The sequence below is a fragment of the Lactuca serriola genome, chromosome 6 (assembly GCF_051521515.1).
Source record: "Lactuca serriola cultivar US96UC23 chromosome 6, Lser_US96UC23_V15, whole genome shotgun sequence".
NCBI classification, from domain to species: Eukaryota; Viridiplantae; Streptophyta; class Magnoliopsida; order Asterales; family Asteraceae; genus Lactuca; species Lactuca serriola.
Window position 1 is genome coordinate 3,245,301 of NC_136413.1, and position 14,439 is coordinate 3,259,739.

General features: G+C 40.9%; 1 protein-coding gene across 1 annotated transcript; it reads right to left on the reverse strand.

Moving 5' to 3' along the window:
* Positions 1–13,128: 13,128 nt before the first annotated feature.
* On the reverse strand, positions 13,129–14,019 carry LOC145058090 (uncharacterized). Its single transcript, XM_079006012.1, has 2 exons — positions 13,702–14,019; positions 13,129–13,653 (listed from the first exon to the last, which is right to left on the reverse strand). The coding sequence occupies exons 1-2, from the start codon at positions 14,017–14,019 to the stop codon at positions 13,129–13,131; spliced, it is 843 nt and encodes a 280-aa protein (XP_078862138.1).
* Positions 14,020–14,439: the final 420 nt, after the last annotated feature.

A 14,439-nucleotide genomic window follows, 5' to 3' on the forward strand; every position in this document is an offset into this window, starting at 1 on the left:
GGATGTCACTCTAAGCAAGCTTCAAGGTCTCTTGAGAACTGTTGGAAGCAGTTTGAAAGGAAAATCTGTTGTACCTACTCCTATTGCAACTGCCCCTGTCCTAAAAATTGGACATGGAAAGGGAAAGAAGAGGAAGAATCCTTCCAAGAGTCATAAGTGAAAGTCCTATGATGGATCCTCTTCTAGTGGAACCAAAGTTGGTTCTATCACACACTCTTCCAATCCAAAGGAAGTCGAGTGCTTCCATTGCCATGAAAAAGGGCACTAGAGACGAAGCTGCCCCAAATACTTGCAGGACATAAAGGATGGGAACATCAAACCCTCCTTTGCAGGTATTTATACTATTCTATCTAATAACTCATCACAAGCTAATTCTTGGGTCCGTGATACAGGATGTGGTTTTCACATTTGTTCTGATTTGCAGGGTCTGAAAAGCAATAGGGATATGGAGCATGGGAAGATGAACTTAATCATGGGGAATAGGAAAAAGTCGCATGTCACCAAGATTGGAGTTTATCTTTATTGCTTAGTAGTGGGTTAAAATTAGATTTTAATAATTTTTGCTACTCGTCTAATATGACGAGAAATATTATTTCCATTCACAATTTGTCTGAACAAGGTTTTACCTTTTCTTTTAATAATGAAATTGGTTCAATAAATGCTTATTTTAATGGTGTATTTTATTTTGAAGCATTACCTTGCAATGGCATATATGAAACTATGATGGTTGTAGATAACTTAGGAAATAATGTGTTGCATATTGATCCATCCAATGATTTGGATAAAGCATGCTTATGGCATTGTTGTCTTGGACACGTCAAAAAGAAGGGCATAGCCCAACTCCAAAAGGATGGAGTGTTGGAGTCATTTGACTTAAAGTCAGATGACACTTGTGAATCTTGTTTACTTGGAAAGATTACTAAGTCATCCTTCACTGGTTCTTACGCAAAAGGTGAAGGTTTGTTGAACCTCATACACACCGATGTGTGTGGACCCTTCAGAACCGCCACAAGGGATGCTAACCGCTTCTATGTGAATTTTACTGAAGATTACAACAAATATGTCTATGTCTACTTAATCAAGCATAAGTCATAAACCTTTGAAAAGTTCAAAGAGTTTAAGCAAGAAGTGGAGAATCAATTGGGCGGGAAGACAAAGATGCTTCGATTTGATCGTGGAGGAGAGTATCTTAGTATCGAGTTCCACGACTATCTTAAGGAATGTGGAATTGTCTCACAATTGACGCCACCTAGGACACCACAGCTTAATGGTGTAGCTGAGAGGCGCAATCGAACCTTGTTATACATGGTTTGTTCCATGATGAGTCGAGCTTTGTTACCTATCTCTTTCTGGGGGTATGCCTTAGAGACTGCCAGCCATATCCTTAATCTAGTCCCAACTAAAAAGGTTGCCAAAACACCTCACGAAATGTGGACAAGGAAGGTTCCTTCGTTAGCACATATCAAGGTTTGGGTTGCTAGGCTTTCGTAAGAAGAAAGACTCACGACAAGCTTGAACCTCGTAGTGAGCGATGTATTTTCATCGGCTACCCATAGAAATCCTTTGGATATCTCTTCTATAGAACGAGTGAAAATGTTGTCTTCATTGCGAGGAAAGGAGTTTTTTGCGAGAGGGAACTCATATGCCAGAAGGACAGTGGGAGGCAAATTGACCTTGAAGAGCTTCAAGAGTTAAGTGATAAAGGAACCTCAAACACTAGCGCTCAACCTGAGGAGGAAACTCCTGTTGAACAAATTGACGAGTCCTTACCTCTGAGGCGTTCGGTAGAGTTAGACAGACACCTGCGTTTTATGGTTTCCATTTTACTTCTGAAGGTGATACATTTATCACTGATAGTACACTGGTAAACTTGGATGACCCTAACAACTACAAGGAAGCCATGGCAGGCCCCGAGTCTGCTAAATGGAAAGAGGCAATGGACAACGAGATTCAGTCCATGTATGACAATCAAGTTTGGAACTTGGTTGAGAATGTACCAGGCCGTCAGACAGTCGGGTGCAAATGGATCTTCAACAAGAAGAACAACATGGATGGGAAAGTACACGCTTATAAGGTACGATTGGTTGCGAAGGGATTTACTTAAACTCCTGGAGTTGACTATGACGAGACCTTCTCACCAGTAGCGAAGATTAAATCTACAAGGGTTATGCTAGCCATAGTTGCATTTCATGATTATGAAATATGGCAAATGGATTTCAAAAACGCTTTCCTTAATAAGAAGTTGTCTGAGGATGTTTACATGAATCATCCACAGGGTTTTGTCGATACAAAGTACCCTAATAGAGTGTGTAAGCTTGAGAAATCCATTTATGGATTGAAACAAACACCTCGCAGATGGAATCTTTTTTTCGATGAGAAACTCAAAGAGTTTGGTTTCTTAAGAAGCGGGGATGAGTCCTGTGTATATTTCAAAGCTAGTGGGAGTATAGTTAGATTTCTCATGTTGTATGTGGATGGCATACTACTCATAGGAAATGACATCCCAACCTTGCAGGAGGATAAGTCCTGGATTGGGAAGTGTTTCACTATGAAGGACCTCGGAGAAGCTGCTTATATTCTAGGGATAAGGATATTGAGAGATAGGAGTAAAAGTCTAATAGAACTTAGTCAAATTACCTACTTTGATAAAGTGTTGAAACGTTTCAACATGCAGGATTCAAAGAGAGGAGAATTACCTATCCAAAGCAATGGCAGACTGAGTAAGACTCAAAGTCCGAGTACCGATGCTGAAATAGTATAAATGAGTCGAATACCATATGCTTTTGCATTTGGTTTGATTATGTATGCTATGACCTGTACTCGCCCTGATGTAGCCTTTGCATTGAGCATGATTAGAAAATATCAAGGGAATATTGGTAAAGCTCACTGGACTGCGGTAAAGAACATTCTTAAGTACCTGCAAAGGACTAAGGACTGGATCCTTACTCTTGGTGGGAGTGATGAATTAAGATTGGTAGGGTATAGTGATGCCAACCTTCATACCGACAAAGATAATTTCCGTTCTCATTCGGCCGGGCTGGATATTTACCCTAAATGGAGGAGCAATAACTTCGAAAAGTTCCAAACAGGAGACTGTAGCTGATTCAAAGTGCAAATCAGAGTATATAGCAGCGAGTGAAGCATCGAAGGAGGGGCTATGGCTGAAGAGCTTCATCAGAGACCTTGGAGTTGTACCGGCTATAAAGGAGCCCATGGAGATTTTCTTTGATAGCAACAGTGTGGTTGCCTTATCCAAGGAACCAAGGGATCATAGCAGATGAAGACACATCAACAAAAAATATCACTTCATAAGACATCAAGTAGAAGAGGGACTCATTGTGGTTAAAAGGGTATCATCAGAATAAAATCCAACAGGTCCCTTACGAAGGGACTGAGTAGGGTTAAGCACTTGCAACACGCTAGTAGTAGCGGACTGAAGGACGATATTAGTTTTAGTGATTAAATAGACATTTGGAAACTTGTAATAGTTAAAATGTAATTGACATTTGATGATTGAATAAAAGGTGTTTTTCTTTATAAGTAAAGTTATTGTCTTGTGTCAATTATTTACTATCGTTTCATTTTTGCATGTTTTGACTTCTAGAATAATAAGATTATTCAAACTATCCACAGTCGATTACACTTTGGAAGTAGGTTATGAAAGAAGACTGTCATGAACGAGTTTTTGTATGATTGTCTAAGGTGTTAGACATAGCAAAAGATTTCTATAAACATTCATGAGTGCTCTTGAAATAAGATTTGAGTATTTGACTAAACTCACGCTCACATATCACTTTATGGAATTTATCACGGGTGATTATGAGACGATAATATCGTATAATCTTCAAACCAAGATATATGAGTTGGCGATTAATTTTTTATTGTACATTAATAGTATGAAAACGCATCAATAACTCGATGTTATAAATCGTGCTATTATGTATGATTTAATGAATAGTTAGCACAAGCATCTAAGTCGAAGTGTATCTGTTCATTTTATCCTAAGAGGATTAACAGTGATATCATGTGCCCCTTGATGATTTTGTTTTGTCTTCTGTGTTGGGCCCGGTCAGAACTCTATTGATGTGTTCAATTAAATTCTATGTCAAACAAATCAGAAATCGGGAAACAAACTGTTGGACAATGAGTATGACTTTATTCCATGTCTTTGTCCACATGATATCTTGTAGAACAAAGGATTATATGATCACTTATCTAATGGACACGTCAGAGTTCGACAACGGCTTTTTGAGAGCTACAATTGCTAATCGGATTTTAAGTTACATTGGAAATTATAGTTATTAGACTTATCCAAGTAGGAGACTGTTGGAAAAGGTGTCTAAACCCATAACTATAATTGGTATGTACTTCACCCGATAGTAGCATGGTCCATTTGGGTTGCATTCATCAAAGCAATATGTTAGGAAGAATATTTGAGTAAGAGGTTAATTATGATTTATTAATATATTATAAGTATAATATATTAATTGAGGAATCATATTATTTAATTAGTATTGATCAAGAATTAATTTAAGAATTAATTTAGTGATCAAAAGAGACTAATTAAATTGATACATATGGATTGGGCTAATGATCCATGATTGATTTGTGATGGGCTTATGGGTTAGTCCATGAAGTGGTTATCTGGTGGTTGTCGAGGCCAACACAAATAATAACCCTAAATATCACACACTAAAATAGTGTATAGTGGTAAAGGGGTCGAATCCACGGAGACTGGTTCAATTTATAACTCTATGAGAAATCTCTTTGTAAAAATACTTGGAATATGACAATAAATTGAAAATGGGGGTGTTTGATGTTTTGAAATACTTGAAACAAACTAGAATTAACTATGATTTAAATGGACAATTGCAACAAAAATAAGAGTTTGATGTAAAATCAATAAGAGAAAGATGATTGACTTTGGACTTTCATCACTTGAACGTTTGGTCAAATAATCATGAGAATACCAAGGTGCAATACTTGTGTTTAAAATCTAACTTGGCTATAGCAATTTATAAGCATAACTTGCCTCAACTCTTCTTTTGTATTAAAATGACTAGAGAAGCTCATAGCACATTTCCTAAATCAAAGTCACAAAACTAATGAAGCATGTAATTTTGTGAAAATCAATTAGCATTAGGTTTTAAGAGTCACCAAATCCAAAGAGTAATCTATTGCTTTCATTACCACTATGGAGAAAATGTTTTCTTAGTCTAAATGAAATGAAAACAAACATTTAAACTAATTGTTGTTTATTAAATTGAAGACCTATTACTTAGTCAAGAATTTAACCAACAAAGATGACATTCATATATCAATATTCATGACTAGAGATATATAAACATGAATGAATTTTTCATAGAAAATATAATCATAAATATTCAACACAAGTTCATGGAGTTCTTCAAAATAACCAAAACATTCAAGCAATTATATCCAAGCCAACCAAATGAAAATCTAGCCAAGCATGGCTAAGATTAAACAAAAACAAGAAGGATTAGAGGTACCAAACATTGTCTTAGATGCAAGATGTAAGGAAATTACACTAATCTTCCAAATATTCTTCAAATCTTCCCAAAACTTCTTAGAGAGAAAAAAAATGGAATGTGTTCTTCAAGTTCCCCCAAATGAGCCTCCAATCTCCAGCTAAAGAGGGTCAATTTCCGGATTCAAAAAGAGACCAAAAGCTACCCACCAAACTTCCACAAATAGAGTCAACAAGTCAAAACCCGGAAACAACTCAGCACAATTCACACGGACCGCGTATGGATCCACGCGGACTGCGTGGGTCACGCTGAATGTGAGAGTTGGGCCATTTAACATGCATTTAAGCCCAATCTTCATTTCTTCAACTTCAGCCCATAAGCATAACTCTTTAAGACCCATTTGCCATTCCAAAGCCTTCTAAAAATTGACCCAACACTCCTCCAATTTCTTGTAGCTCGATTCCGCGTCGTCTCATCATCATCTTTGCCCATAAATTAGATCCAAATTGATTTCTTCTTTTACGCATGTACCTAGCCCAATCGCACCACTTCAAGTCCGCAAGCAAATCACATGCCTCCATGAGTCCCGCATCCTTCTAAGCCTCCAATAACAAATAGTCTTTGGAAAATCCTGCAATTAAGCTCAAAAACTAGAAAGTACCCGGTGAAGGAGAAAAATGACAAAAAAAGAAAATATGCATGAAGATTGACTAAAATAAGATGGATTGTGCTAAAAAAACTATAAAAAGAAGTAAATAAAATGAAGCTATCAAATCACCCCAAGCTTAAACCTTACTTGTCCTCAAGTAAGGCAAGACTAAAATGAACTTGGGACGAACTACCCTAGAAATAAAAAGAATGGATAGAACCATGGAACCTGTTCATCGTTAGTCAACATGGTCAGAATTGATATCGCTGCTATCTCACAACTTTTTCATCTGATGACAATGGAATCATAAACCACAGTCAGGACAACTCCTTTAGGTGAGTAAGGAGGGATGAGCAGTCACAGCCTCAATGGAACATGCATACAATGAAGAACATCTGTAGTAGGGAGAAAGCAACTGGATGGGCTTGGGTGGAGCTCTTCTTTAAATGTACACTCTGATCTCACGTCTGCCGGTTTCTCTCATGTGTAACTAGGTTTAATCGTTCGGGCACCGTTGTAGGAATCGGCTCACTTGGTGTTGACCCAAACCTCCCGTAGTATCCGACTCGACAGTCTCCCTAATATCACAAATTTGCGAAAAACAACTCGATCTATATACAATAAAACATACCTAAATAAATGAATATCAAATGTTGGGTGACCAAAATGTTGGAAAATTTAGTTCAATAATTGAACCGGTCACCCTTCTCAGAATTCTACAGCTGGGAATTTGCCTTCCCCCTTTTTTTTTAAACATACTTGAAAGGGTAGTAATATAATCCGAATGGTCTAAGCGAGAAAATGACCATGTGTGGAGCATAAAGATATAATGTAAACTCCTCTTCAAACTTGTGATTTTGATTTTTTTTTTCAAAAATAATGAAAATGTCCACATGCAGACTAAAAGACTTCTCTAAAATCCTAAGAAAATCGCAAAAAGATATGGTGATGTAAAGAGACCGGATATGGATTCTACTCAGGGACAAGCACTAGTGCTGCATCCTAACGATTCAAACATGATCAAATGTGATCCTCTCGGCGGTAGTGACCGCAAGGCTAAGAAAATCCATTGCTATAGTATATCCTACAGTTGTTAGTATTGTATGCATAATTTTTCATGAGACTACCTGGTCATGATCACTTACCCCTTTAAGCTACCAGCATCTGATCCCAAGTATGAAATCCCAAGCTGCAGCTAGTGGTTCCGGTTCAATGGGTGAGATAGCAACAAGATCCTGGACCAATAATGATACAATAACTGTGAACCTGTTCCATGGCATCCAAGAGAGGTGAGAATAAACAAACAAAAATGCATGAATGTTAATGCCTTAAGCTAAATGTCATGCAAAAATAAAAAGAGAAAAAGAATAAAATAAAACCTTTTTGGAAATTAAAAAAAATAAATAAATAAATAAATAAAAACTAAGATGAATGCAATTTAAGGCTAAGTGTTATGCAACCTAAGCTAAAATGTATGAGAAAAAAAAAGAAAACAAAAAGGGAATACCCCACCCCAAGCTTAGAAATAAGCATTGTCCTCAATGCTTGGGGCGAGGCGAAAGTACCAAAACCGGCGGATCGGGAGGAGGATACGGGTATTGGGGGTAGGGGTAAGGGTAAGGTGGAGGGGGATAAGGATGGGTGGGTGGGTATGGATAAGGAGGCGGAAGTGGGACGTTCTCGAAATGGTTTTGGGATTGGTGCCATCCCCACATATGGTGCGTTTGTTGGGACATGATTTGGTGTAAGACACAAAGCGCATCGAATCGCTCGGCAAAATTGTGGGGAAGCGGGTAATACCTGGGAGGGGCATGAGGCTGGGCAGGCTGTGGACCATGGGTGGGCGCATCGTCGGGCTCGTCATCCATAGGCATCTCGTCATCATCTTGGTCTTGGAGCACATCCTCATTGACTGACTGAGTGATGGTCCTCGCGAGTCTCCACTGAGTGCGATCGTGGAAGGTGAAGTTGGTGACTCGAGGGTCGGGAAGAACGAGATACCCGAACCCTTGAAGACAAAACCACGTGAAGCTGCTCCTGTTCCTACGACGGATGTGGTGCATGTTTATGAGGGCGCGCTCATCCAAAAGATTTTTGCTGTCAACAGGCTGGAATTCATCAGGGAGCTCGATGTCAAAACCGCGAGCCAAAAGTGTGACAAATCCCCCAATGCAAATATCACCGGACGTCTTGGATCTCATGTGGGCGCATTTGTGGAAGAAGAATGAAGCAAAGTCCGGGATTGGCGGCCTTTCACGCCTCGTCGTACACCAAAGGAAGAAGAGTTCATTTTTTGTGACCTGGCCGGCTTCTTTGCGGGAAAAAACCGTACACACCAGGATGCGATGGGCAATGCGGAGGCATGGGTGGATGATAGATGTTGCTTTATCCGGACCGGCACACGAGAAGATACCCTCGGTGATTTCCGTCCAAAATGTCTCGTGATTGAACTCAACAGGTAGGACGTCAAAAATCGTGGATGTGTTTGAAGAAGGCAAGCCCAAGATGTTGTTTATCGTTGCAAAATCGATGTACCTTCGGTCCCCTAGAAGCTGGAATGCGGCTTTCTTTTTTTCACTGTCGTACCCGCTGTCGGCGAGAAACTCTCTAGTGGGGAGCTCGTAAGTGTGCGCCATGAGGTTGAGAAGGTTTTCCCACCCAATGTTACGAAACAATTGGGTGACCCCTTCAAGAACCCCAAGTGATATAAACGTGGGCTTGCACACGAATTTGGTAGATGCAACTTTTCGAGGTAAGATCCTTGTGTAGTTTTTGGATTCCTTGGCATCCCGAAACCTTGGGACATCGGGAGCATCCCTTTGATCTCTTGTCGGGGCTTTGCCTCGGCTAGCAGCCGAACGCTTCCTAGAAGTAGACATGGGCTTCCTGCACGAAAAAAAATGACCACTACACGAACCACAATTTCAACAAACAATATGTCAACCCCAAATCACCAACTAATTTCCTATGAGTTTCTAAGGCAATTCAATAATCAAAGCAAGAAGGGATTCCTAAATTCATTGGATATAATAGCATATGAATGGACATGCATCTTGATCAATTAAACAAAGGAAAGAAAATACTCGTTTTTGTTGAAAGTTCAAAGTTTGCGCGCGAAAACTTGGTATTTGACAATCTTGCAACTCTTCACCCCAAGCTTTAAACTTTTGTTTGATATCCCGAGAGAAGCAATTTACCGCGAAAACCCGACGAATCCGGCAATGGCTTGAAATTCCGGCGAAATGTTTCGGCGAGCTTTGGGAAATATTTTTGGTGGGGTTTGTAGCCTTGCCCAAGAGGAGCACAATGGTGGTGGTGGAATCGCGAGAGGTGGCCGGAGTTGGCCGGAAATCGGCCGGAAAGTGGCGGCGTGAGAGTGGTGGCGCCCCGAGATATAGCAACAGATCGGACCGTTGTTTTAGTGGGGTTTGTAGAGCTCTGAATTTGGAGAAGAATGGCGGTGGTCTCGCGAAATTCCGACCGGCGGTTTGACGGGAAAGTGAGTTTTAGTGATGGAGATGAAGGTTCTTTAATGGAGGTTAGGGAGAAAAGGAGAAGAAGTGGGGAAGAAGAAAGGGTCGGCTGGATATAAGGTGGGGCAATTGGCGGTCAAACCCGGTCAAATAAAAAGTCAACGCTGGTCAACAGGTCACGCGAACGAGTTATCGAGTACACGCGGACCGCGTGTGTAGGCCAAGAAGATTCTTCACGACACGCGATCACCTCTGCCCACAAACGGCCCGTTATAATAAATACACGGACGATGCATCGGGTACACGCGGACCGCATGAGTTTCACTGCATGTCTTCTGTTTTCTATTTAATGGACGCGGACGATATAGGGACGATACGCGGACCGTGTTAATAAACACGCGGACAAGGGCTCGATAACACGCGGACCGCGTGTGTTGAGATGAAACTCTTCTGTTTTTCTGATAATGGACGCGGACGATAGAGAGACCACACACGGACCGTGTTAATAAACACACGGACAGGGGCTCGAGCACACGCGGACCGCATGTGTTGAGCTGACATACTCCAACATTCTTTTTGCTCTATCACCATTACGAACACCGAGCCCTTAATTCCAACATTCTTTTTTTCTCAATAAAGAAGGAGAAAAGATGTTAAATCCAAAAATGAACCAACCACGACATTTATTCGGAACTAGAAAAGTTGAACACTTTTAGTTTTCCAAAAATGCCCTTCTTTAACGTCTTTGGCGAGACGTGCTCCCTTCTTGATTTCAGTAAACCGGGGCATCCAATTGGATGACTTCTAAGATATTCGCATTAAAACCTTCATAGAAAGGTTTCAATCGATGCCCATTGACTTTAAAAACTTGCCCCGTTTCTTCACTTTGAATTTCAACTGCTCCATGTTCAAAAACTTTTAACACAACAAATGGACCTATCCATCTTGACCTCAATTTTCCTGGAAATAACTTCAATCGTGAATGGTAAAGTAAGACCATATGCCCCGGTTCAAAATTCTTCCGGTTGATGGACTTGTCGTGGAACAGCTTCGCTTTTTCCTTATAAATCCTTGCGTTTTCAAAGGAGTCGTTTCTCAATTCTTCTAGCTCTTGGAGTTGAAGTTTCCTATGCCTTCCCGCCTCGTCAATGTTGAAATTGCATTGCTTGACCGCCCAAAATGCACGGTGCTCTAACTTGACGGGAAGATGACATGGCTTTCCAAAGACCAACCTAAACGGGGACATTCCTATCGGGGTCTTGTACGCAGTCTGATAGGCCCATAAGGCGTCGTCAAGTCTCAAAATCCAATCCTTCCTTGTCGGATTCACTGTTTTCTCTAGAATAGACTTCACTTCACGATTCGAAACCTCCGTTTGACCAATCGTTTGAGGGTGATAGGCTGTAGAGACACGATGGGTCACGTTGTACTTTTTCAATAAAGCTTCCATCATTTTGTTGCAAAAGTGCGTCCCTCTATCACTAATCAAAGCCCTAGGCACACCAAATCTCGCAAAAACATTAGACTTTAAAAACTCGATAAGCGTTTTGGCATCGTCCGATCTTGTGGCTTTGGCTTCAACCTATTTAGAAACATAGTCAACCGCGAGTAAAATATAAACGTTGCCAAATGATACGAGAAATGGGCCCATGAAATCAATCCCCCATACGTCAAAAATTTCACAAACAAGGATTGGATTTTGGGGCATTTGGTTCTTTTGTGAAATGTTTCCCGTCCTTTGGCACCGCTCACAACTTTTGCAAAACATATAACAATCACGTGACATGGTTGGCCAAAATAATCCACACTCAAGGACCTTTCTCAAGGTCCGGCTAGGTACGAAGTGTCCCCCACAAGCAAATTCATGACAGAATTGCAAAATGGATTGGTGCTCTTGTTGGGGTACACATCGCCTAATGATTTGATCGGGACAATGTTTCCACAAATAAGGTTCATCCCACACATAGTATTTTGCATCACTTTTCAACTTGTCTTTTTGAGCACGTGTGAATGTGTCGGGATACCTTTTTGTGACCAAAAAGTTAACGATATCGGCATACCAAGGAATAGATTGGGTAAGGGAAAAGAGATGCTCATCCGGAAACTCGTCCCGCAATGGGAGAGGAGTTTCATTTGAAGTGATCCGACTTAGATGATCGGCAACGAGGTTCTCACATCCGCTCTTGTCCCAGATTTTCAAGTCAAATTCTTGTAACAGTAGGATCCACCGGATGAGTCTCGGCTTTGCATCTTTCTTCGTCATCAAGTACTTAAGAGCTGCGTGATCCGAATACACTATGACCTTGGTACCAAGTAGGTATTGTCTAAATTTCTCCAAGGCGAACACTATGGCCAATAGCTCCTTCTCCGTGGTAGAGTAGTTGCTTTGAGCATTGTCTAGTGTCCTTGATGCATAATAGATCATGTGGGAGGCCCCCCCATTCTTTTGACCCAAAACGGCGCCTATCGCATAGTTGCTTGCATCACACATGATCTCAAAGGGGAGATCCCAATTTGGTGTTTGCATGATGGGAGCGGATGTAAGCAACACTTTGAGCTTATCAAAAGCTTCTTTGCACGCCTCATTGAACTTGAAATCGACTTCCTTTTGCAAGAGTTGGCACATTGGTCTTGTTATCTTTGAAAAATCCTTGATGAACCTTCGGTAGAAACCTGCATGGCCTAAAAAAGAACGAACTTCCCAAACACAAGTCGGGTAAGGTAAGCTTTGAATAACATCAATTTTGGCCTTATCTACCTCAATTCCTTTTTTAGACACAATGTGACCCAAAATGAGACCTTGACTCACCATGAAATGGCATTTTTCAAAATTTAGAACCAAATTTGTTTCAATGCATCTTTTTAAAATTTTGGTGAGATTGGTCAAACACTCTTGAAAGGAGTTGCCATATACCGTGAAATCATTCATAAAAACCTCAATTATGTTTTCAATGTATTCCGAAAAGATACTAACCATACAACGTTGGAAAGTGGCCGAGGCGTTACACAATCCAAATGGCATTCTCCGGTATGCAAAAGTACCAAATGGACATGTAAATGTTGTCTTTTCTTGGTCTTCCGGTGCCACCGGGATTTGGTGAAAACCGGAATACCCATCGAGGCAACAATAATGAGATTTCCCGGCCAACCTTTCTAACATTTGGTCAATGAAAGGCAATGGGAAATGATCTTTTCTTGTGCTTGCATTGAGTTTGCGGTAGTCAATACATACTCTCCACCCGTTTTGCACACGAGTGGGGACCATCATACCTTTGTTGTTCTCGACCACCGTGATTCCCGTCTTCTTTGGAACGACTTGCACCGGGCTCACCCACTTGCTATCCGAGATTGGATAGATCATCCCCGCGTCTAGGAGCTTCAAAATCTCTTTCTTGACCACTTCCATCATTGGCCGATTCAACCTTCTTTGTGCGTCCCGGCTTGGCTTGCATTCATCCTCCATTAGGATCTTGTGCATACAAGTGGAGGGACTCAATCCTTTAATATCCGCAATCGTCTAACCCATTGTTTCTTTATGTTCCCTCAACACCTTTAGGAGTTGTTCCTCTTCGCACTTGGTTAGGTGAGTTGAAATGATGACCGGGAGAGTCTCGTTGTCTCCCAAGTACGCGTACTTCAAATGTTGAGGGAGGACCTTCAATTCTAATTCGGGCGGTTGGACAAGGGAGGGTGGCAATCTCGTGTGAATTTGAGGTAATTCAATCTGCTTCACACTAAATTGGGTGGTCTTCTTGATTTCCAAATTGTTGACTAATCTTTCAATTTCGGGGTCTAATGAGTAAAGCTTCAATTTCTTGGCCAATTTTGCACAGTCAAACCCCTTGCTCAAGATCATCTCTAACATGTCATCATCACACAACTCGAACAACTCTTGGGTCATTGGTTCAATAATATCAACAAAACACAAAGAGGAAACATCACTAGGATATCTCATATCATCATAAATGTTGAAACTTATTGTTTCACCATCAAACTCCATTGTCAAGCTTCCCGCATACACATCAATCTTCGTTCTAGCCGTCTTCAAGAATGGTCACCCAAGTAAGATTATACCCGATTTTGAGGATACTTGTTCGTCTAGGTCAATTACATAGAAATCCGCCGGGAAGACCAATTGGTTTACTTGAACTAGGACATCTTCCAAAACACCTCTAGGAAAGACACTTGATTTATCCGCGAGAGATATTATGACACCGGTTTCGCTTAAGGGTCCAACATTCAATGATTCATACACCGAGTAAGGCATGACATTGATAGAGGCACCAAGATCAAGCATAGCACTACTGAAGGTGACATCTCCAATCTTGCAAGGGACTATGAACATTCCGGGATCTTTACACTTGGGTGGAAGCTTCCTTTGTAAAACCGCGGATGCGTTTTCGTTCATCGAGATTTTCTCATTCCCTTTCAACTTTCTCTTGTTGGTGCAAAGCTCCTTCAAGAACTTTGCATATCTCGGAATTTGTTTGATCGTATCAAGTAAAGGGATGTTCACTTCCACCTTTCAGAAGGTGTCCAAGATCTCTTTCTCCTCCATATTCTTCTTTGAAGTTGCAAATCGGGAGGGGAATGGTGGGTGAGTGGCTATTGGTGTCACTAGAGGAGTAGTCTTCTTTGGGACTCCGGCTTGTGCGTCATTCTTAGCAATGGGATCCTCAATGGGGACGATCTCTATTTCTTCCTCTTCTTCTCTTGGTTTCTTCTTTGAACTACTTTCTCCGGTTTGTTTGCCACTTCTCAAGGTCACCACATTGACATTTGGGTTTTTTTCAGTTTGAGAAGGGAGTTTACCACGGGATTCCAACTT